This window comes from Monodon monoceros, unplaced genomic scaffold, assembly GCF_005190385.1.
Source record: "Monodon monoceros isolate NGI ecotype Baffin Bay Population unplaced genomic scaffold, NGI_Narwhal_1 Super_Scaffold_19, whole genome shotgun sequence".
In the NCBI taxonomy this organism is placed as follows: Eukaryota; Metazoa; Chordata; class Mammalia; order Artiodactyla; family Monodontidae; genus Monodon; species Monodon monoceros.
This window is the reverse complement of record NW_021703775.1, coordinates 156432-179546: the sequence shown is the minus strand read 5'-3', so window position 1 is coordinate 179546 and position 23115 is coordinate 156432. Positions and strand designations below refer to the sequence as shown.

The following is a 23115-nucleotide window of genomic DNA, read 5'->3' as shown; positions in this document are numbered from 1 at the left end:
ACTTTTCTTATCTAATTGCTGTAGTTAGAACTTCCATTACTATGTTGAAGAACATAGTGGGCATCCTTGTCTCGTTCCTGATCTTGGAGGAAAAGCTTTCAGCTTTTCACCATTGAGTATGATTTAGCTGTGGGTTTGTCATATGTGGCCTTAATTATGTTGAGGTATGTTCCTCTATATCTACTTTGTTGAGACTTTTTATCATGAATGTACGTTGAATTTTGTCAAATGCTTTTTCTGCTTTTATTGAGATTATCATATGATTTTTATCCTTTGTTTTGTTAATGTGGTGTATCACATTGTTGGATATACATATGTTAAACCATCCCGGTATCCCTGGAATGAATCCCACTTGACATGGTGTATGATCCTTACAATGTGTTGTTGGATTCAGTTTGCTAGTATTTTGTTGAGGATTTGGGCATCTATATTCATCAAGGATATTGGCCTATAGTTTTCTTTGTGTGTGTGTGTGTGTGTGTGTGGTGCCTTTGACGGGTTTTGGTATCAGGGAAATGCTGGCCTCATAAAATGAACTTGGGAGTTTCCTTCCTCTTTAGTTTTTTGGAATAATTTGAGAAGGATGGGTATAAGTCTTCTCTGAATCTTGGGTAGAATTCACCTGTGAAGCCATCTAGACCTGGACCTTTGTTTGGGGGAAGTTTTTTGATTACTGATTCAATTTTGTTACTGGTATTTGCTTTATTTAGATTTTTCTATTCATGATTCAGCCTCGGAAGATTGTATGTTTCCATTCCCTCTAGGTTGTCGAATTTGTTGGCGTATAATTGTTCATAGTAACAATTTGTTACTCCTTTGTATTTCTGTGATGTTAGTTGTAATTTCTCCACCTAATCACCATAGGATAATGAGGAGATGACGGTGAGGACATGGCACTCATAGGCCATGTTACAGGTTAACTTCGTTTTAATGAAATGAATTGACTCCCTGAAAAATTTAATGTCACATTTTATAAATGAAATTCTATTCTCTTTGACTTCCTTTAATTTCAGAGATAATTTTCCATAATTTTAATTGACTTTTAACTGGCAACACTTCTTAATTTAAGCTTTAAATTTTTTTTCCTTTGGCCAAGTTTTTGCATTAATATTTTATGAAACAAGGCCTCTGGGGACAGACACTATCATTTTATTATTTGTAAAATGTTTTACAGTTTTCCTATAATGAATGAACGTCTCTTTTTTTAATATTAGATTTCCAGATGACTCTTTTAAAGTAGGATGTGACTTTATTTCAGGGTGTGTGAGTGTGTGCCGGTGTGCTTGTTTCCCTAATGTCGCCTGTAATCCCTTCTCTAACGTAATGACATTGTTTGTATGGGAGGCAGAGTGCAGACCCAGGTGTGTGTGTAGCGTGAGAGCCGGAGCTTCTCATGCCTGCAGGCCTGGCTCCCACCCATTCCTATGCCTGGCGTGGCTGCCGTGCCTGGTGAGCTCCTACTCAAATGATGGCCCTTGCCCCCCAATGTACAACTGGGGAGGGCAGCCTCGCCTGGGAGCCAGCTAGGCAGCCAGACACACGGGTCAGAATCTCCACCCCCGTGCACCCCAGCACTTCATAGCACGACTTTAAGCCCATGCCTGTCCCCTGGGCTGAGGCACTTAGTAGGTAGGGGACACAGTCTCCTTCTTTGATCATCTTCCCATGACGCTGGGCCCTTCCCTGTGTCTTACCTGTCTGCCATCTTCTGGAATCACTTACCTGGTTGCACAGGTGACCATCGGCTTCTAATTGATCACTTCCTTGGTTCTAGATCAGAACCATTTCAGACCTGTTGAATCAGAATCCTTGAGGGCAGAGCCCCACATCTACATTTTATCGAACTCCCTGGTTGGTTCTTTGTACCAGTTGGAGCCGAGAGCCCTGTGTTGGTCCCTGGGCTCTCCCAAGGCAAGGCAAGGGTTAACAGGAAGTGAAGTTGATTTTATTCATTTAACAAAAATGTGTTGGCAGGGAATTCCCTGGCAGTCCAGTGGTTAGGACCCCACGCTTCCCTGCCAATGGGCCCGGGTTTGATCCCTGGTCGGGGAGCCAAGATCCCATTAGCTGCGTGGCCCTGCCAAAAGCGAACAAGCAAAGATGTATTGGGAGCTAAAGATTTTTCAAACTTGTTTTTTTGGCAAACATTTAAAAATATCCAGACACACCATAAAAACAGCAACAGAATCATATTTTGTGAGGTACTATAATAGTTTAAACCAGCTCTCGCACTGATCTTAAACACTCGGCGAGCCAAATGCAAAGCCGGGACTGGACCGGGGCTGCCCTGGGCTCCCGGCGTCCAGTGCACAGCCCGCCGGGGTGAGCTGTGTCAGGGGAGGGGCAGGCAGGGTGGGGGCGGTCAGCTGCACAGGGAGCCGGGGCGTCGCAGGGGAAGGGCTGGCCCAGCTGGGAGCGAGGGCCCCTTTCTCTGGAGATGTGCCCTCCGCCCCCCGCAGCCGGTGGGGGGACGGGGCATTGTGTTCCCACAGTTCAGATGCTTGGGGTCCCGCAGCAAGGCTGAAATGACTGAGCCTCGGTCATTCAGAGGGTCACTGGGGTGGAAAGTGACCCGTGCTTAGGGGAGGGGAATTTAAGCCAGGTGCGGAGGGGGGCTGTGAGGAGAGCGGTGGCCCCGAAAAGCAACAGGGCGCGATTGCCCACGGCACCTGGGCTTGCGAAGGCCCGGGAAACCCCAGGAAACCCGTGCTCCTTTAGCATAAGCTTTTGGCCCCGATCCACCCCAGCGCGCGTCCTCCCTCTCTTGCCGCCCGTGAGGGGCCCATCGGCGGGTCCTCGGCTGCGCCCACAGACCAGGGCGGCCCGGAGGGGCTGGACCGGCCCCCGAGCCCGCGCTCCGCTCCACGGGGTGTGTGGACGCGGACGTCTGGGGCGTGCAGCGTCCGCCGAGGTCAGTGGGAGGGTAACCGGTGGTGACTGACCACGGGGACCGACAGGAAATCCCCCTGCGTGTGGGCGCCCGGCTCCAGACCCGCAGCCGCCAGCCTCCTGCGCCCTCCCTTACCGGGGCTCCTGTGGGTCTGCTCGGCGGGCGCGTATCCGGTGCCTGCAGCATTCTCGGCCCGGGCTGGACATGGGGGCGCCAGGACGTCAGAGCCATGTCCCCTGCCCGCATGGTGTTCTGGGGCAGCCCTGGGACGAGGCGGGTCGGGTGATGGCCTCCCCTGTCGTGGATGGCACCACAGGGCCACTGGCAGCCCTGGGGACCCATCATGTGGCTCTTAGTTTTATTCACCTGTGTGCTTACTTACACACACGTGCACACACACATACACACACATCATACATATACATACGCATACATGCATATGTATACACACACGCACACATACATGTACCTGCACACACATATATACATGCACACACGTATACACACACGCACTACACATATACATGCGCACACACTTGCACATACACGCATACACGAACACATATATACACACATACATACACATGCATACACACATACAGTTAAATCACCTTTAAGAGTTTTGGACTTCAGGATCGCATTTGACCATTTTGATACCCTGTGGCTTTTTTGCCTGAGACCCAGCAGCATTTGGGTGTCTGGCTGCAGCATGGCTCCCCTTCCAGAGGCCCTGAGGGCCAGGGACCACCGGCCCACCGGAGCCAGTGCCTCTCCTGCTGGTCTCAGGTTAGGCGACTGTCATCCTGGGAGCCGCTTCCTCCACATGGTGGCCACAGGAGCCCTGCTACTTGGAGGACGGGGACGCCTCTGAGCCATCTGCATGGTGCCCCCCGGTGGCCAAATGAGCAAAGCTCTCCTAAGTGTGCCACACGCACAGATCTCTCTTGAATGTTGGAAGAGGGCTGCCCTGTGACACGTTCCCTGCACACCTGCTCGCCTCCAGGCCAGGGCTCGCCCGTGCCAGCCGTGGACAGCGTGCAGGACATTAGCTTCCATCCTTCCTATCAGTACCAGTGCTGGGAGTAGAGAAAAATGTCAGAATTGTTCATACTAAAGTGTTATTGACTTACCTTGAGGTTATGCACGTCTCTACTAAGTGCACTTTAAGGGGATTTCAGCACCACTAACTGTCCCCAGCTTGGGCGGGCAGAGGAGTCCCCATCCAGCCACCATAGGGTCCGGCGGGCCCTGTGACCAGAGCAGACTCTGTGGCAGCCATCACCGACTCAGGAGCTCAGTGTCAGGCTCCGTGTGCTGCCTGTATCACACCACACCCTGTGCCAGCTAATCCGTATCCAACGTCAGAAAAGTAAATCCCAGGAGGGTCATGGAACTGTCTAGATTCTAAGACGAGCACACTGCTCTGGAAGCATCTCTGCGTGTACACACTCCTCCTCCACACCGCTCGCTCACACGTGCGCACACACGCGCACCTCGGCTCCCTGTGTGGCACAGACCACACGGTGCTACCAGGGCCTCCAGGTGAGGCTGTGTCTGTACACATGGGTTCTGTGAGCCCGGGGCGGGGGGCGGCTGACGTGGAATAACCAGCCCCCCACCCCACCTCCAGGTGAAGTTTCCAGGCTGGAACGCGGTCCCGTGATGGCGGGGCTGCTGTCGGATCGGCACCTCCAGACCCGGGTCTGTGCTGGCACCTCTGCCACGTCTGGGGAAGGAAGGAGTTGGGAAGGCTTTCCGTCTCCGCCGTTCTCCTCCTCTGAGCATCTTTACGGGACCGTGTTTAGAGCTCCTGACAGGGTCCTACCCCCTCGCTGACAACGAGGGCCTCCGGGAGAACTAACCCACTTGCCTCCGTTCTGTGTGTCTCTCTAGAAAGACAAGAAGCCCGGGCTTCTGAAGCTGCTGGCCGGCGCGTCCACCAGGAGGAAGTCGCGCTCCCCGCCGTCCACCTCTCCCACCCACGACCCCCGGGCAGCGGCGGACGCCTCCCTCCAGGGCGCGGTGGGGCCCGAAGTGTCCTCGCTGTCCGTCCACGGCAGGGCCGGGTCCTGCCCCGTTGAGGGCGAGATGCAGGGGGCCTTGGGGTTGGAGCCACTGCACAGGAAGGCAGGCTCCTTGGATCTGAGCTTCCCGTCACCGTCCCGGCAGGCCCCTCTCTCCGCGGCCGCCATCCGCCCCGAGGCCAAGCTGCTGCCCAGAGAGAGGTAAGGGTGGGCCTGCGTCCTCCTGGGCCTGGGTGTGGTGGTCTGTGAGGTCTGGAGCCATGTTGGGGAACAGGGATGACGCAGGTTGCTGGGGTTTCAACCTGCCAGGCGGCGGCCCTCACGATCTCATCGGCTCAGACATAACAGGAGCGTGTTTCACGTTCTGAGTCCATCTGGGTCCTGAGTTTGTATTTACAAGGGATCCATCTGGAAATCTGGTGGAACTGATGGTGTCCTGAGCCCGAAGAGTGAGCAGTGGAGTGAGGGACCTGCATCCCCCTGCCCCGAAGGAACCCGCAGTGACCCTGGGCTGAGTCCCCCGTAGGCCTGAGCGAGCCCCGCCCTGGGGAAGCTCTTCCAGGCTCGGCCCACTTTGACACCTGGCCCCAAACTGCCTTCAGGGTTACACCGCGTGAAGTGGCCGGTATTCGTGTTTTTTTGCCAAAGACAACAATTTCTTAGCGTTCAGCGTAGAGTTTTCCAGGTCAGGAAACTGAGTCCCCCGAGGCCTCGGGTGGAAGCGGCCAGAGGCTGGTGTCCTGCTTGTGGGCCAGCCCGTTTGAGTCATCGGTCCTTAGAGAGCCTCAGAGAGGGTTGAAGGGCGCTCAGGGGAGGAAACGCTTTCCTTTCTAAGTGCCCCTCCTCCTGGGAGAGCTGCCTAAACGGTGAAAAGGGGAGCATCTCCTGAGCGCGCAGTCCTGGCATTTCTGACAGATCCTTCCCCCGCTCGGCCACACTGACCGATGCCAGCCCTTCCGTCTGGCCTGAGACGCACCACACACGTCACACGCACACCCACCATGTACACCACACACACGCACACGAAGTGCACACCACACACCCCCTCCTCTCTCCCTCCACTTCCTTCCCCAAGGGAGCCTCCGCCTTCGAGCAGCTCTCCCACGTCAGAACCTTCTTTCTGCCACGGGACCAACCCAGCTGCCTGTGATTTCTGAATGGGGGTCACGGCCCCTCCTCCGGGTCCCAAAATTGGGGGCTCTGGGGAATGACAGGTCCCTAAACGTGTCGAAGCTGCTCTCGTGTCTCCCCTGGGTTTCTGCCTTAGCAGATCCTCAACTTCTAGACTCCACAAAAGGCTTAAACACCCTGTTGTAAAGAAATCATGGGAGTCTAGGATTAACTAGGAGGTTCAGGGAATTACTCCCATTAGCTGACCGGATTAACTGGGAAGTTCAGGGAGTTACTCCCGTTAGCTGACCGGATTAACTGGGAAGTTCAGGGAGTTACTCCCGTTAGCTGACCAGATTAACTGGGAAGTTCAGGGAGTTACTCCCATTAGCTGTCTATCCTAATTGGGGATATTGTACCCGGGGCCCTGGGCGCCCTCCTGCCCCCAGCACCCTGCACAGCTCCTTAGTGACCACTACTGCCTAGCGCGGCCCTCGCCACTCCCATGTACCGGCCCCCAGCAGGTCGGAGCTGAGGATGTGACAATGGCAACGTCACCTTCAGGCCGGGGCAGCTCCCGAAACACCTGGACTCGGGCCGGTGGGTCACACTGACCTCGCAGCTGTGACCAGAGTCCTGCATGGTGAGCGCACCCTCACTCACACCCCAGCCCCTGTTTGGGGGCCCGCCAAGGGGGGCTGTGCATGAAGGGCAGGCTGGGCTCGGTCCACGCCCCCAACATGCATCACAATCTTGCAGCAAGAGAAGCACCTGCCACTTAACAGCCATTTCACCCAAACGAGTGTCTGCTTTTTGAGTCCCGGCCCCTACATACAACACGGGGATGATAGTGTCTGGTGGCTATAATGGCCGCAAAACACCTAGATTAATACCTGGAAATGGATGAATGCGTAGTGAACGCCAAGGGCAAAAACAACCGTAACAATGCATGAGATGACATGGGAGACGACGCTGTGTGACATGACGTACACGACAGGGAGGCCGTGGTGAGGGCCGTGGTGAGGGCCGTGGTCCCCCCACCTCCGCATTGATTGACAGGCCTCCCCACCTGTTCACACGCCCAGTCTGTGTGTCCTCACCTCTCGCCGGCCTCTCAGCTGTTCGGCTCTGTTGGGATTTAGGAGTTTCTTGCTTTGATCCATTGTGGGTCGTGGGAGGCTCCCAAAGACATCTGTGCCCTAATCCCCAAACCAAGGATAAGGTGGCAGGTGGGCCAAGCAGCTGACCCTAAAGTGGAGAGGTCGTGCAGGCCCCGAGGCGGCCCGTGTGACCTCAGGAGTCCTTGCAGGCGGATGAGGAGCTGGGCCCGCCGTCCTGGCTTTGAGATGGAGGGAGAGGCCTCCACCGGAACGCCGCAGCCTCTGGGGGCTGGAGGAGGGGAGGGGACACAACCTGCCCCGGAGGTTCCATCCCTCGACTTTGCCCCGTGAGGCTGTGTCGAACACCGGACTTCCGGAACCCCCAGATGAGACGTGTGCGTTGTCAGGCACTGTTCGTGGGAATCCGTCAGAGCCGCCACAGGAACCCAAGGCATGTGTAGACCTTAGAGTTTGGTGTCCAGGGTGTATTCTTATCATTTTCAAGGTCCTGGAGGGACACCACTGTGATGCCCACAGCCGCCCCCCCCCCCCAGACCACTCGCCCTCATGGGGACCGACACGGGGGCTCTGAAGGGTCCCTCTGGTGACACGGAGGATATGCCCAGCCCCACAGGCAAAGCGACTGCATCTGCAGCGGTCGGATTCCCCTCGAATTCTGCACCCTTGGTCCGTGCGTCTCATGTCTGCAGAGTGGCTGTGGTTGACGCAGCTGCTCAGGACGGCCTCTGACGTGTGACGCCAGGATCGTGCCACTGTTCGCTTGGCCCTTTGGGGCCACTGAGCATGTTTCTTTCAGCGTCTTGGAAGGATCTGGACAGAAAACTGAATGCTGGTCTTGTAGACGTTCAGCCCACATCATCCATCCGGGCTCATTAAATCACGGGATTGCTCAGAAGCACCAAATTAATTTTTTTCTAGCAAATTACACTTTTAAAGTTGCTTGTTTCACATCTGGCAGTTGAGGCAAAAGCTAAAACTTATGTTGGGAGCGTGAGGAATGATCTCGACGCGTTCTCTCCTGGGGACTTGAGGGAAGGGGGCGGTGTTTGGAGGAGGGGGATGGGCAGGAAGCTGGGGGGTGGGGTGGGTGGGGGGGGAAGGGGGGGCGGTGCTGGTCCTGGCAGTCCTGCAGCCTGGGCGCCAGGGTGTGGGAGCTGCAGTCTGTGTGTGCTGGCTGATCTCACGGTCGTTGCTGTGTTCCAGCTATCTGCAGGGACGCGGGGCTGGGAGGGCAGGAGCTGTCGTCCCCTTCCTCGCCTCGTCTACTCCCTGAAAGGGACCGCGGTGGCCACTGTCCCAGCCTGCACGCTGCAGGCACCTGGGGAGGCCGGTTGGCCTCGCGACCCGCTTCCTCTCTGCCCCCCGCTTCCACCGCCTGGAGTGGGCTGGGCCCGTGAGCTCCTAGGGCCGGCCCGGGTCTTCTGCACCTGAGCGTCTTCCCCAGGGGACAGGGTCAGGCCAGGTGCTGCCAGGGAGGAGGGACAGGAGAGCCTGGAGTTCGGAGAGCATGGGGAGGTGGCCAGAGGGAAGGGGGAGCACAGTCTGCACCTCTGGCCCAGGGAGGCCGCCTGGGCCTTTCGGGACTCGGAGGAGGACCCGGGCCCCGAGGGCGGGGCTGGGAGCGGGGGAGCCGAGGACGGAGGGCGCCCTGAACTGCTCTCCCCGGCCCGGCCCACAGATGCTCCTGCTCTGCCAGTGCCCACGGCGGGGGTGCTGGCCAGACTGGGCCCAGGAGCAGGGGACGGGGTCAGCTGTGTGCGAGCTCCTGGTCGCTGCTCCTGCGACCCTCCCAGCAGCCCCACGCTTCGACCCACCCGCCCCGAGGACACGGGGACACAGCGTGGGGTTGAGGTCGGTCTGGTGAGGAGGGAGTGGCGGGCGGTGCCCGGGGACGGCAGGGACAGGCAGGCCCAGCATCCGTGACCGGGAGAGGCCGGTGCGCTTGAGGGGGGGCGACGGGAACACAGAGCCTCTTCCCAGCTTGCCTCTAGTCCGAGCGACGTGCTTCCAGTGGAGGAGGGCGGTGTGGATGGTGGGCTGGAGGCGGAGGGAGAGGAGCGAGCCCGGCGCCCAGCCGGTCCATGGGGAGGCCTTTGCTGACCCCTCCCCTCCCCTCCCCACGCACCCAGCCTGCAGGGTCCATGGTGCCTACGAGCTGGGGTTCGCAGGCAGCGAGAACAGGCGGCCCTGCCGGCCACGAGACCATCCACAGTGAGGATCTGTGCACGGAGCCCCCAGCTCACCTGACCAGTCCTGCCCCCCGTAAGGGTGGTGGGCTTGGGGACAGCGGGACGCACGAGCCCTGTGGGGTCCCCGGCTGGAGGGGGCTGCCGGCAGCTCTGCCGGGCTGGGCGGCAGGGAGGGATGCGCACGGTCGGTCTGCCCTCGCCCTCGGGCGTTTTAGAGCAAGGCTGGTCCTCAGAGCCTTCTCCTCCCCTGAGGCTTCCTGGGCAGGTGTGGGGTGCAGGCCTTTGTCTCAGATCCAGGGAGCTGCTGAGGCCCAGGGGTCTGTTCCTGGTCGGAGCTCAGGCTCCCGGCAGGCAGAGGCACAGCGGAGACTCACGTCTCCAGGTGGATCTTATGGCACGTTGGTCTGAAAACAGGGACGGAGCCCCGGATCCCGGGAGGTGGTGGGCGGCTCACCCCTGGGTATCTGTTTCCCCAGGTACCGCGTGGTGGTCTCATACCCGCCCCAGAGCGAGGCGGAGATCGAGCTGAAGGAAGGGGACGTGGTCTTCGTGCACAAGAAGCGTGAGGACGGCTGGTACAAGGGGACCCTGCAGAGGAACGGCCGCACCGGCCTCTTCCCCGGCAGCTTCGTGGAGAGCTTCTGAGGCTGTGACTGCTGCCCCCCCGGGGACGGAGGTGCAGGGACCCCAGGGGAGCGGCCGCCCGAGGCCCTGGGTCCTTCTGGGGACCTGGTGGGGACGCCCGCACGCGCAGGATCCGGGGGCAAGGAGGTCATGCCTTCCACCCATCCGTGTCCTCTGACAGGGAGCAGACGCCGCTGGGGCGCTCCTCTGCCATCTGCTGGCGGGGCCGGCGGGGGGCAGGGCCCCACGCTTTGGAGAGTGTCCTTTGGGCGGCTCCGGGTGTCCCGTGGGTCCTGACCCCCGTCTCCGGCTATACCTCAGGCACCTCCACCTGGAGCCTCAGCATGGTGCCCTGGCCCGGGGTCGTCAACTGCCCCGTCCAGGCAAGGCCAGCACATGGCTCCCGCGGGGCGAGGTGGCAGCAGTGCCTCGTGCTTTGCCACCACTGTCCCCTCTCCCTTGTGCTTCTTTCTTACGTCTTTTTACTGCCAAGCTGTTAGACTTCATAAATGTCTAACAGGTCGTTCACTGCCTATTTTTCATACATCTGGTGCTGCCTTTTTGTAAAACTAGTCGGGACTTGGTTGAGCTTGAAAGAAAAAAATCTCTGGGGCGACACCAAAGGGGCAGAACTTTTACAGGCACCATGTGAACCTGGAGAGCCAGGTCTTCACAGCCTCGGTGCTCGTGGGGCCAGAGGGGCCTGGGCATTGGAGGGAGTTAGGAAAAGCCCGTGTCTTTCCACCCTTCCAGAGCCCCTGCCGCATCTGGAGATATTCTGACAAGAGGTGGCACTAAAGGAACAGGAGGGTGGACCCCAGGTCAGGAGGCAGAACTTCCCTTCTGCGCTGTAGAGGGGACACCACAGCCGGCACTTCCACTGTCCAAACGTGCGGTTTTTACCACCGTTCAGATCGACTGCCTTGTGACGGTTTCTCCTTATTTTCTTTAAATAAATAACTGCTCTGCTCTCAGTGCGCACCTTGGTCTCGAGACCAGAGCCACGAGGATAACGAGGGCTTTGAGGCGTCATGCAGACTTGCAGGTCCAGGGAGCTGGGCGGGGAGGGGCAGCTCTGATCCTGGGACCTTCCCCGTCGGGGGTCTACGAAGGGCACCCACGAGTCCACCTTCCCCCAAGCCCCGACGGGAGGAGCCCGTGAGAGAGACACCTTAGGAATACGTTCCTGTCAGTTCCTAAACCCTCTCTCTTTTTGCAAAGCCACTCAGGGTTAAATCAGGCTGAACACACTAGCCTTTGGCATGTCTCTGCAACAAAACCCAGAATCCCACTCCCCGGCCCGCCATGAGGCCGTGGCAGGAATGAGGTTTTCAGAGTTCCTGTGTTGGGGTGTGACCTGGCCACTTGTTGCTGCCAGGTGGCTCCACGCTGGCGGGTCGCTCCTAGAGAAGAGCGCTCTTCCTCTCTCCAGGACATGACAGATTGACAGAGTTGAGAAATTTGTTCTGAATCAAAGAAAAAAAAATCCGGTTTAAACGCAGGGAGCCCCGTGCACCGAGTTTATGACAGCCAGAAGGTGCACGTTTGTCACTGGTTGCCAGATTAGTTGCTTTCCGTGCACAGAAATCCTGTGCGTGTCTACAATTATGTCATCACCAAAAACATGCGTGGATTAACGTGCTGAGTGAGACACGTGTTCTCCAGTGAAACCAGAGCTGACTGTGTCCACAGATGATAGAAAGTCTTCTTTCTAAACGTAGGCAGTTACCAAGCAACACCACAGACCTCTCCTGGCACTGCCCACGTGATGCTGAGAGGCTGGCGCCTGGTGGAGGGGGCACGGCCCCCTGCAGGTGTCTTAGCAAAGTTGTCGCCAGCCTCTCCTGTGCAGAGTCAGGGCTGGGCGCTGGGGCCTCCCCGGGGCCACCAGCGTCAGGGCCTCCTCGCCGGCCAGGCTGCAGGGAGCATGGACACGCACGACCACCCCCGTGCTTTGGGCTGTTTTCAAACCCTTGGTCAGAAAATCAGCCCTCGTGACCAGTGAACCACAGACAGAGCAGGAGAAGAAGCAGACCCTTCTGCCGGGCCGTCCTGCCGGAAGGATGCCCTCGTCCCGGGCACTAAGGTGAACCAACCCTTTGCCTGATACCCTTAGATTCCCCAGGTCCAGACCTCATGCACCGTGCTCGTGATGTGGCCTTTGGGGCCAAGGCGACATAATCTGAGGAGCAGGGTAGAGTCCTCAGCCACATGCACTGACATCAGGACACGGAGGTGACAGGGACATCGGGCCATCAAAGGGCCATGGGAACAGAGTCAGGAGATGGCAGCCTCACAGTGAATGCCGGGCTCCGGTGGGAAATTGTTGTCACTTTGCACAGTCACACACATGCACCCCTTGCTTCTGTTAGACACAGACGTCAGTGTGTGATTCTGGAGGGACGGACTGATGACAAACCATGATGCCTGTGTTTCCGAGTCTTTAAATAAAACTGAACGTGGAGAGGCCTGGTGTCTGGATGGGGGAGCAGTCAGGTGGGGCCGGGCCGGGCAGGAGCAGAGTCGGCAGGCGTCCCCCACGTCCCCTCTGCCAGCCTGTGGGCGCACAGCCCTGCCACCCCCGGGAGCTTCCGAGTGGGCCACCCGGGGTCTGTGTCAGGGTGGCGGGCCGCTGAGGGGACCGGGGGCACCAGACAGCCACTCCCGGCACAGGCTGGGATTCTGCCACTGGGCAGGAAGAGTTGAGCCTGGCCAGCGGGGCTTGGGTGGCTTCTAGGGCCCCTGCAGGCCAGCGGGGCTTGGGTGGCTTCTAGGGCCCCTGCAGGCTCGCGGGGCTTGGGTGGAAAAGCAGAGTGGCTTTCTGTAGGTGATGCCCCTGCCTTGCTTGTGGGAAGCCTTCACGTCATAGTCATTCAAGGCCTGTCGGCCAAGAGTGCCTGGAATCGGCCTCCCAGGCCAGCACGCTCACTGCCTGGCCTGTGTGTCTGGCCTCGGGTGCCTGTCCTCTGGAACACGGGGTGCTGCATGCCTGGAACCCACCCGCAGGAGGGGCGTCAGGAGGCTGCCTATCTCCAAAGGGGGGGGGCGGGGGGCCTGTCTCCAGTAGCCAAACAGAGGGAGGCCCAGCAGAGGGCCGCACACGACCCAAGACCTGTCAGGGTGTTTCCTGGAGGCGACCCCGCTGCCCTCCTGGCCGGGCCTCCCCCACAGAGCCTTTGACCGTCACATCACTGGAGCTGGAGGGAAGCTTAGCCAGGAGTTACTTCCCTCTTCTATGTGAACGAACAGAGTGAACTAGCAGAAGACTGGTAACACCGCCTGCAGGGTGGGGAGGGGAGGACAGCCCGTGCTGCAGTGATGAAGCCTTCACGCACTCCCCAGCAAGCTGGGCCAGAGACACTTCGCCAGGTGGGCCATTAGATGAAGCGCCCGGATCTCACGCTCAGTGCACCCCCAAGACCCATGCCCAAGGCTGGGCACTGAGCCAGGCCCTCCGTGGAAATAGTGCGTCGGGCCTGAGGGCCGGAGGAGGCAGCGCCGTCATGACCCGCAGGCCGCCTGGTAAGTCTGACCACAGGGACGGACACGGCATACCCCTGCCCCTGGGCCTGGAGCCACGTCCGAGTCCAGGCTGGTCAGGGCAGCTGGACACTCACCTGTGAAGCAGAGACAATCCCACTGTCCACAGGGAACTGGGACTCTGTTGAGACCTCAGCCCCATGGCTTTTGGCAGCTGGAGTCATTGCTCTGTCCCCGACACTCACGAGGTGGCACACGTCGGCCCTGGGGAAACTCGGGTCTCCTTTCCCCAGGGGAGCCGCTCCACAGCCGGCCCTTCATTGGCAAGGACAGATTGGTGACACCGTGGAGTGTGCAGTGGCAGTGTTCTGCCCCGCCCGCAGCCTCACCCTGCCCCATCCCTCCCCGCAAGCCCAGAGCAGAGCGAGGGCTGTTCCAGGGACCGTAACAGATGCACCTCTTTTCAGGCTCTGCGTCCACAGCCACCGGTCCTCCTGGGAAGCCTGGAGCCAGACCTCCAGTCACAGGACTCAGCCTGGAAGGGGTAGGGGAGGGTGTGTGGTTCAGAAAAGGGATTCTGGGTAAGGAAGGGGAGAGGAGGTCCGTGAGGAGCCCCTGCACCAGGCAGGGCAGAGGTAACAGGGCGGCAAAGCGGGGGGCCACTGGGAGGGCGGCAGGGAGGGGCTGTGTGCAAGCCCCCTGCAGATTGAGAACCACGGCCCGTGTCCCACTCCCGGAACCTGAAAACCTGTCAGGTTATGAGGCAAAGAGGGGTTGAGGTTGCTAACCTGCCGACCCTGAGTTAGGGAGACCCTCCTGGTCCCCTGGGTGAGCCCAGAGTGCCCACGGGGCCTTGCAAGGACATCAGGGAGGCCGGAGAGCCGAGAGCCGCGCAGGGGAGGTGCCCAGGGCCTGCTCTGAAGCTGGAGGAACCAAAGGCTGACGCTCCTCTGACCCGGGTCGGGTCCTGAATGACCCCCGGGACCTCTCCGGGCCTTGGGCCGTTTCGGGAGGGCTAGTGGGTCTGTTTGAACAGGGACGGAAGGAGGGCCAGCGGGGCAAAGGGAGACGGACCTCCTGATGGGGAGCGTCCGGAACTGCTGAGGAAGAGCCTCCAGGCGACCGGGAGGCCCCCACGGAGGAGGTGAGCGCCGGCACCGGGCTGCGCCGGAGGGGCCACCGAGGGGGCGGCTCAGCAAGCACCGGGCAGGACGCCCGCCCCGCGAGGAGGGGGTGCGCACGGCAGTGGCAGGGGCTGAACACAGGCCAAGGAAACGGCGTGCGTGCGGGTCCCCTGGAGGGGAGCATCCGGGGGGCGCGGAGGGCGGGCAGGGGTGTGCGGACGGCAACGGGCTCTGCCACCTGCTGCCCCGCGCTCGCCCGTGGCCCAACCTGAGGGGGGGCAGGTTCCTTCCCAGGGACCCCACCCCCTGGATGAAACCTCTGCCACGGGCTAGGCTGGGAAACAGTCCTCCCTGCTCGGTTGTTCCTGGAATGACTCTCCCGTTCCAGGACCCTCAGGGCCTCAACTTTTTGGTACCAAACTGCCCTTTTCTCTAAATAAGCAGCTCTTGCCCTGACGGTTCCAAGAAAGAAACACGACGGCCCCCATAAGAGAAGACGTGCAGCCGCCCTCGTAATCAGAGGAACGGGGTCCACGCGACACCGGGACCGGCAGACGGGACGCTGCTCTGCCCGCCAAGCCGCTGGGACGCAGGTGATGCCCCGGAAGGGGACCTGGCGCACCTGCGCCCCAGGAGGTGCCACGTGGACGCGGGGCCCTCGCACGGCACGTCGGCACACGGAGCCCACGCACAGGGACATTCACGCACGGGCCCACGCACGGCACGTCGGCGCAAGGCACGTCCCCGCGCGGGTTCCGCCCTCTGACCCGGGAGACGAGGGAGTGCTGCGGCTCCACGCCAGTGGATGAAGGAGCAGGTGAGGATGCGGGGGCGGCGCGCGTGTTCTTGTGAGAAAGGGACGTGGAGGAGTGAGCGTGTGTGACGGGGACGGGCACCGGAATGTGCTTCGTGTGTGCGCGGGAGCGGAACCTGGGCGGTGGGCGGGGCGTCTCTGGAGGTCCCTCAGCGCTGCCTCACTGAAACGTAGCTTCCCACGTCTAAGTCAGATGACGTGTTTGGAGTGAGAGTCAGAAGCTGAGCAGCCGCTGTCTCTGGCGCGGCTGCGAGGGACCCGGGGGCGCCGCGGGGCAGCAGCCTCTGAGCTGGGGGCGGGGCGGGGCGGGGCTGGAAGAGGGAGGGAGAAACCGGAGCCTCCCGCGGCCGCGGTCCCCACCCCAGGCCTGGCCGGGCCTTCGAGGGCCGGCTGGGGCGCGTCCCGGGACGTCGGTGTTCCCGGGCTTCGCGTCGGAAGCTGCGGTCCTGACTCTGGTTTCCGACGCGGCGGCCTCCCACCCTCCGGGCTGGATCGTGTTTGGCGGCGGCCCTCGGAGGGTCCAGGGCGCTCTCCCTTCTCGGCCCCCGTGGCCTGAGCGCTGACTTACAACGGGGAGAGGGGCAGGCTCTGCAGCACCGCCGAGTCATTAGCACCGTGGCACGTCCATGCGCGCCGCTGACTCAGCGCTTTAATGCGCCTCTTAAATATGCATCAGAGCCCTGATAAACGTGAGTCATCCTGGGAATGACTTCGCAGCTGTTCGCCTGCCGCATCGCCGATGCATGTTTTTTCGGTGAACTCATCAAAGGACCTAGATTTTAATCAAAGGCTTCGGAATCATCTGTTGGGGCCAAGTCAAATCCCTGTGAATCCGAAGGGAGGTCTCTGGTGGCACGCCACAGGGCTCTGCCAGTAGAGCACGCTGTAATTTAGGTAAAGGCGTCAGGGCGTGAATATCACATCTGTCAATTACCCAGAGCCTGGTGGGACAGGTGGATATGACAGACAGCGGAACCAAGGTCACAATTTCCTCAAGGGAAGAGATTCGTGCACGACCGGAGTAATTGTAGAACCTCATATACAGAAACCTGCGGTTTATTGTGTTTGACCGACCAGCGCGACCAGGGTTCCTCCAAAAGAAGGATGTGACATAAGTAAATGCAAAACTGCCGAGGTGCGTGCGCGGAGAGTCCTGTGAAGCGGTTCACTTGTCGTTGCAGCTGTGGCGCTTGGGGGAGGATTAGTGGTGACACAGCTGCCCCCAGGGATCAGGACTCGAGAGGACTCCCAGGACAAAGGGGCAGGACTGGCAAGGCAGGCGAGCTTCTCCTCAATTATAGACTAGGTCACTTTCCAGGCCTTGGAATTAATTGTCTATAAGTACAAACGGTTAAGTTGCATTGGCCAAGTAAAATTGTAAAAAAAAGTGCTTTAGATTTTATATTTTCAAAACGCTAGAACTCTTTGTTCAAATGAAATCTCCTGTGGAAGAGTAGCTCATAAAGCCGATGAAAGCAGGGCTCTTTTTCTTGAAACGGGGCGGGGGCCGGGAAACCCATTTGCGTGGGTGCCCCCCACAGTCCACGGCCCTTTGTGCATCTCCCAGGCAAGTGGGAGCTTCTGTGCTCTGTTCCTGTAGCAGCTGACAAGCCGTCGGGGGTCGGGGGCCTGCTGTTCTAATGGCCTCCTGGAGGGTCTCGTCAGGATGGTTAGACTTGGAAACGTGATCCAGAACTGAGATTGCAAAGTTAGGTTTAACAGCTGGGCAACCCCACTCAGCCCTGTCCGTCATACTCAGCAGAGGCCGTGCTCCCGGGACGCCTCAGCATTTGGCTTTGGGCCCAGTGTCTTAGCGCTGCTCATTTCTCCTCTTTCTCGGTGCCAGGCATGAGGCCACTGTCAGGGGCTTCCCTGTGCAGCCACTTCACAGCCTCGAGGCGGTGGGGACAGGCGTGGCCACCGTCCCCGGGTGGAGGGGAGTTCGTGCCTGCGTCCCACTGGGACGGCTGCCTTTCTCTCCCCGGATGGGAGGCACCGACAGCCGCCACTTCCCCCACCCTCCCACAAAATGCATTTCCCAGACTGCCCTGCAGCCAGCCCAGGCCACGAGTGGGGACCCCCCTTCTTCCCGGCTTTCCGAAAGCTGGGGCGTGGATGTGCCAAAGCCATCTCCAGCCCCGAAGATAGGAGCAAAGTCTGGGGACAGCAGAGAAGGAGGAGGAGGGGCTCTGACCAGCCAAGCCCCGGCGGATGGCCTGCCCACGGGAGAGAGAAGTAAACGTTTCTCTGTTTAAGCCACCGTCACTGGGAGACTCTTCCTCTTACACCTGTGTTTCTTTTTACCATCTCCACTGGGTTGCCTTCTAACCAGCCGTTCTAGAGTGGTCGTCTCTCTGTGGATCACGGATGGAGCAGACATTGCTGAGTGACCAAAAGCCAGTTCTGATTTCTGCTTATGGGCATAATGGAAAAACAGCATTGGATTTACCCTTCCGCCTGACACAACTAGGAAACCAGACAAGACACAGGACATTGGAACACAGGCGCCACAGAGCAGCGATTCTCGGGAAGAAGGGGCCCTTCAGTGAGTGTGGGCTGCCGTCACAGCCTGGGGGCTTAAACAGCAAGTTTCATTTCCCACAGCTCTGGAGGCTGGAAGTCTGAGATCAAGGTGTCAGCAGGGCTGGTTCCTCCCGAGGCCTCTCTCCTTGGGTCCTCATGTGGCTCCCTCTGTGCGTCTGTGTCCTGATCTCCTCCTCTTGTAAGGACAGCAGTCCTGTTGGATTTGAGCCCACGCATGTGACCTCATTTGCCTTACCTACCTCTTCAAAGGCCCGACACAGAACACGACCGCATGTTTCAGCTGCATCACACAAAATTTTTTGTCTGTTTTTGTGTTTACTAAGTTAAAAATATTTTGTAAATTTGCCTTTTTTGGGAGGGCCTGCTAGGTTTTTTTTAAAAGAAGTGTGTTATTTAATTTCTGAGTATTTAGGAATTTCCCAGGTATCTTTCCATTGTTGATTGCTAGTTTAATTCCATTGTGGTCAGAGAACATACTTTATACAATTGCAGCCCTCTTAAATTTATTGAGGCTGGTTTTATGGTCCAAAATATGTTCTGTGTTGGTGAATGTTCTGTGTACACTTGAAAAGAACGTGTGTCCTGCTGCTGTGGGTTGGCTGTGATCTCTATGTGTCAATTAGATCAAATTGATTGATAGTGTTGCTTAAGCCTTCTATATCTTTATAGATCTCTTTGGACTTGTTCTGTCAGTTACAGAGAGAACATAGTTGAAGTTTCCGTTCACAACGGTGGATTTGTCCTTTTAACGTCTGTGGTATCTGCAAGTCTCTTTAGTTCCATCGGTTTTTTGCGTCATGTATTTTGACTCGGTTATTAGGTGCAAACACACGTAAGATGGATAGGTTCTCGTGGTGAATTGGCCCCTTTATCATTTAGAAAATGACCCCTTTTCTCCCTGGTGCAGTTCCTTGTTCTGAATTGACTTTGTCTTAGTTATGCTGCCACTTTAGCTTTTGTCTCATTCCTATTCTCATATGTTTTTTCTATCCTTTTAGTCTAGTGTTTTAGTAAAATAGTGTTTCAGATAGCTGTATCTTACTTGTAAAATCCAACCTGCCAGTCTCGGCCTGTTAACATTGGAGTGTTCTGACCATTCACAGTGATGTGATTGGGTTTCAATCTACACTTTTGCTATTTTTGTTGTTTCATCCTTTCATTATTTCTTTTTTCTCCCTCTTTTCCTGACTCCTTTGGATTAATTTAGTATTTTTTATGTTTCCATTTTATTTCCTTTTTTGACTCGAGGCATACGTTGTTTTAAAATGTTGTGACTGATCTAGAGTTTGAAGTCTGTGTGTTTAGTTGTCATTGATGTTATCACAATGTTAAAGATACACATTATGCCTCTTCACATATTTTGTGAGCACTTATCATTCGAATACACTGATTCCACCCTCCTCAGCCTTTGTGCCACTGTTTTCATACATTTTACTTCTATGTTTGCACCGAAAATCTTGGCTCTGTGTGCACCAATGCTGAACAGAAATACAGAGACAGAGTTTTGGAGGAAGGGAAAGAATAGCTTTATTCTTTGCCAGGCAAAGAGGGAACACAGCTGGCCAGGGCCTCAAGAACTGTGCTCCCTTTCGAGAGGGTCGTGAGGAGTTTCATAGTAATGGTTCAAAGAGGGCGTGATCAGCTCGTGGACACTCTTCTGATTGGTTGGCGGTGAGGTAATCGGGAGTCAGCATCATCAACCTTCTGGTTCCAACCGGTCTGGGGTCTCCACGCTTGTGAGCAGCAGACAGTTAACTTCTCCCACCTGGAGGGGGTTTCAGAGTCTGCAAAACAGCTCAAGGATATTGTTGTGTGCATCCCTCAAGGGGGAACCAGGACCTGCTCCAAGGCTGCGCTGTTGTGTCCTGACTGCTCCTCCCTGGTCTCTGCATCCCCTCCCTTCCCTGATTAGTAACTGTTTGAACCTGCCCTGTGGAACTCAGGGAAGGTCCTGGAGGCTGAATGAAGCCCATTTCCTGTAATCAAGAAATGAATGGGGGACACAGAAAGGCTTTTGTGCCCAGGAGCCCACAGGGCCCTGCTCCTTATCGTCTGTTACAGAGGCCCACAGTTTATTTTGATTTTGCTTTAAACAGTTGATTATCTTAAAACAATTTAAAAGAAATTTTTTTATTGGAGTATAGTTGATTTACAGTGTTGTGTTAGTTTCAAGTGTACAGCAAAGTGATTCAGTTACACATACAATTATATCTATTTTTTTCAGATTCTTTCTCTTTATATTACAAAATATTGAGTATAGTTCCCTGTGCCATACAGTAGGTCCTTTTGGGTTATCTGTTTTATATATAGTAGTATAATATTAAAGCAATTTTAAAAAATAAATTTATTTATTTTTGGCTGCGTTGGGTCTTTGTTGCTGCGTGCTGGCTTTCTCTAATTGTGGCGAGTGGGGGCTACTCTTCGTTGCGGTGCACGTGCTTCTCATTGCGGTGGCTTCTCTTGTTGTGGAGCTCAGGCTCTAGGCTCTCAGGCTCAGTAGTTGTGGCACACGGGCTTAGTTGCTCTGCGACAGGCAGGATCTTCCAGGACCAGGGCTCGAACTCGTGTCCCCTGCATTGGCAGGTGGATTCTTAACCACTGTGCCTCCAGGGAAATCCCAAGGCAATTTTTAAACTGGAGAAAAACAGTCTTTTATGTTATGTGTTTACTCTTTCCAGTTACTTTGTGTAGATTTGAATTTCCTTTAGGTTTCATTTTTCTTCTGCCTGAAGCACTTCTTTAACATTTTATGTAATCGAAGTGTGCTAGCAGTGGAGTTTTTCAGCTGTTGTTTGTCTTAATGTCTTTATTTTGCCCATATTTTTGAAAGATATTTTCACTGGCATGGAATTCTAGGTTGACTTTTTTTCATTCAGCATTTGAAAAGATATTGTCTCTTGGTTTGCATTGTTCTTGATAAGATGTGTTTGTTCATTGTTAACCTAGTTTCTCTTGTAATCGGGAAGAACCTCTGTATCCTGTTACCAGTTAATCACTAAAGGGATGCTGCCTATAAGCTTAAATTCTCCATAACGGCCCATCTCTGGGACCCCTGCCTCCCAGGTAATGAGCATTCAGCTAAAATACCTGTGTTTAGCTCCCAGGAAACCTCCTGAGCAGGCCCACCTGTGAATGACAGCAGGAGGGAGAAATTAACACCTCCCCTCCGGAGGCTGACGGGAACCAGGAAGTGCTTGGCTTTAGTCCCGCCCCTTTTAGTATAAAAGGAGCCTGACTCTAATTCAGCAAGTGGGTTCTTTGGGCCACGGGCCCGCCGTCTTGGTCTGCTGGCTTTCCAAACAAAGCCGCTATTCTTTGCCCCAGCAGCTCGCCTCTCAGTTTATTGACCAGTCGTGTGGAGAGCAGGACGAGCTTGGACTGGGTAACACCGTCATTCAGACTCTCTGGAGTCTGCAAGATGTTTCCTTCTATAAGCATCTCGTTTTAAAGCTAGTATTTTTCCCACGTGGAGTAACACCTTAAACGCTGAGATTAACGACTCGGCAGGGAAATGGGGAATAAAGAGGGTAAATAAGGAATCGGGCGGCCCCGGGGAGCACTCCAGGCATTGCTGCGGAGGCTGGCCGCCTTCCCCGTATGTCGTCTCGCCCGGGCCTGCCAAGCGGCTTCCTCATGCCGGAGGTCAGCGCCCCAGTAGCTGCAGACGCGCTTTCTGGGCACCAGCCTGTGCTGACCTGCCAGGCGCTCATAGCCAAGTGTTGTGGACGAATGGCTTCCCTCTTGCTTGGAAAGACTCAGGGACTCCAGGGCTCCCCCAGCCGGGCTGGCCTCACCGGGAGGCAGGGCAGCCTCCGACTCCGGCCGCTCTCCTCTGGGCCTCACCCTCTTCCTGGTCCGCTTGGGCAGCAGCACCGCCTGCCTGCTCCCCAGGGTTCACATGGGAGCCCGAGGGGCGTCGGAGGGCTCCCAGGAGCCTCAGAAGCCGCCGGAGTGGGCGACCCCAGGAGGAGCAGCTGGACATGGCCCTGCCCTTGACCGTCACGGAGCAGGTGTTTCTGTTTCCTGTCAGGCCGTCTGGGTGCAGTTCTGCCTGAGCAGGGCCAGTGCCCTAGTTCTGGGTTTCGTCCCACAGCCCCCTTGGGTCCCACACTGAGTAGCCTTTGTCAGCAGTAAAGGGGCACTCATCCTCCAGCAGCTGCATTTTCACTTTGTTTCTCCAGAACTTCGGGGGAGGAAGCTGACCCTCGGGGCAGCTGTCATGAACGTGGAGAAAGGGCACCAAGGACGGTGCTCACCAAGTGAGCCAGGGCGAGGCTTTGTGGGACCAGGCGCTCGGCCTCCCCCCGGGCTCCCAGGTCACCACTCCTGACCTGGAACCACCACCGTTGGGACCTGAGGCCGCCGTGTCAGGGCCGGTGCCCTGGGGTGGTTTACTTGTGCGGTTGTCTCCTCCCGGGGGCCTGGGCAGGAGAACTGGAGGTTTGGGGCCACGCAGCTTTGACCTCATGGGTGACCACGGCTTGCAGTGGCTCTGTCCACACAAGCGATGGTTTCCACAGAGGCAGGAATTTAAGCAAAGGCTGCTTGGGCCTCCCTCACTGAGGCACAGGCCACGTGCAGGCACCTGAGAGTGGGTGGGCCTTGTGGAGGACCTTGACCTTGACCCCAAACCACAGTTAGACAGGCCTGGGGGCAGCAGAGCCTGAGCACAAGCCAGTTAACAAAAGGGCAGTGGTTGAGGCCGGAGGGGGCAGGCGGGACAGAGCCCAGGACACACCTTCCGGGGCCGAGATTCTTTGCTCTTTGCTCAGTGAGACACTCGACACTCGAGCCTGCCCGGTGGCCAACCCCCTTGCGTCATCGGTGGGCAGTTGTGCCACGACTCTGTGGACTCCTGATCCCAGGGCTCTGGCCACAGCTGCATGTGGACTCGCTGCATACACAGCCGTGTCACCTGTGAGGACTGAGGCCCAGCCTGTCTTTATTTTTTGCCTCCTGAGAGGGCTGCCTGCTCCGGTCACATGTCTAATGGAAGGGGACGATTGCCCCCAACCTTAAAGGTGCTTTCAGTGTTTCATCGTAAGTGTGATGCCTGCACTGGTTACTGTTTGCAGATACCCTTTATCAAGTTAAGGAAGTTTCCTTCTATTTGATATTCTAAGAGTCTTTGGTTTCCTTGTATCTCAAAGATGCTACATTTTATCGGTATTTTATGACGCTGCAGGGATGACCAT

General features: G+C 57.0%; 1 protein-coding gene across 1 annotated transcript in view; it reads left to right on the top strand.

Moving 5' to 3' along the window:
- SH3RF3 (SH3 domain containing ring finger 3) overlaps positions 1 to 9979 on the top strand; it is a 200977-nt gene extending 190998 nt beyond the window's left edge. Inside the window, exons 13-14 of the mRNA XM_029231433.1 lie at positions 4784 to 5115; positions 9811 to 9979. Coding sequence (XP_029087266.1) covers positions 4784 to 5115; positions 9811 to 9979 — 501 coding nt within the window. The remainder of the gene's footprint in view (positions 1 to 4783; positions 5116 to 9810) is intronic.
- The last annotated feature ends 13136 nt before the right edge of the window (positions 9980 to 23115 follow it).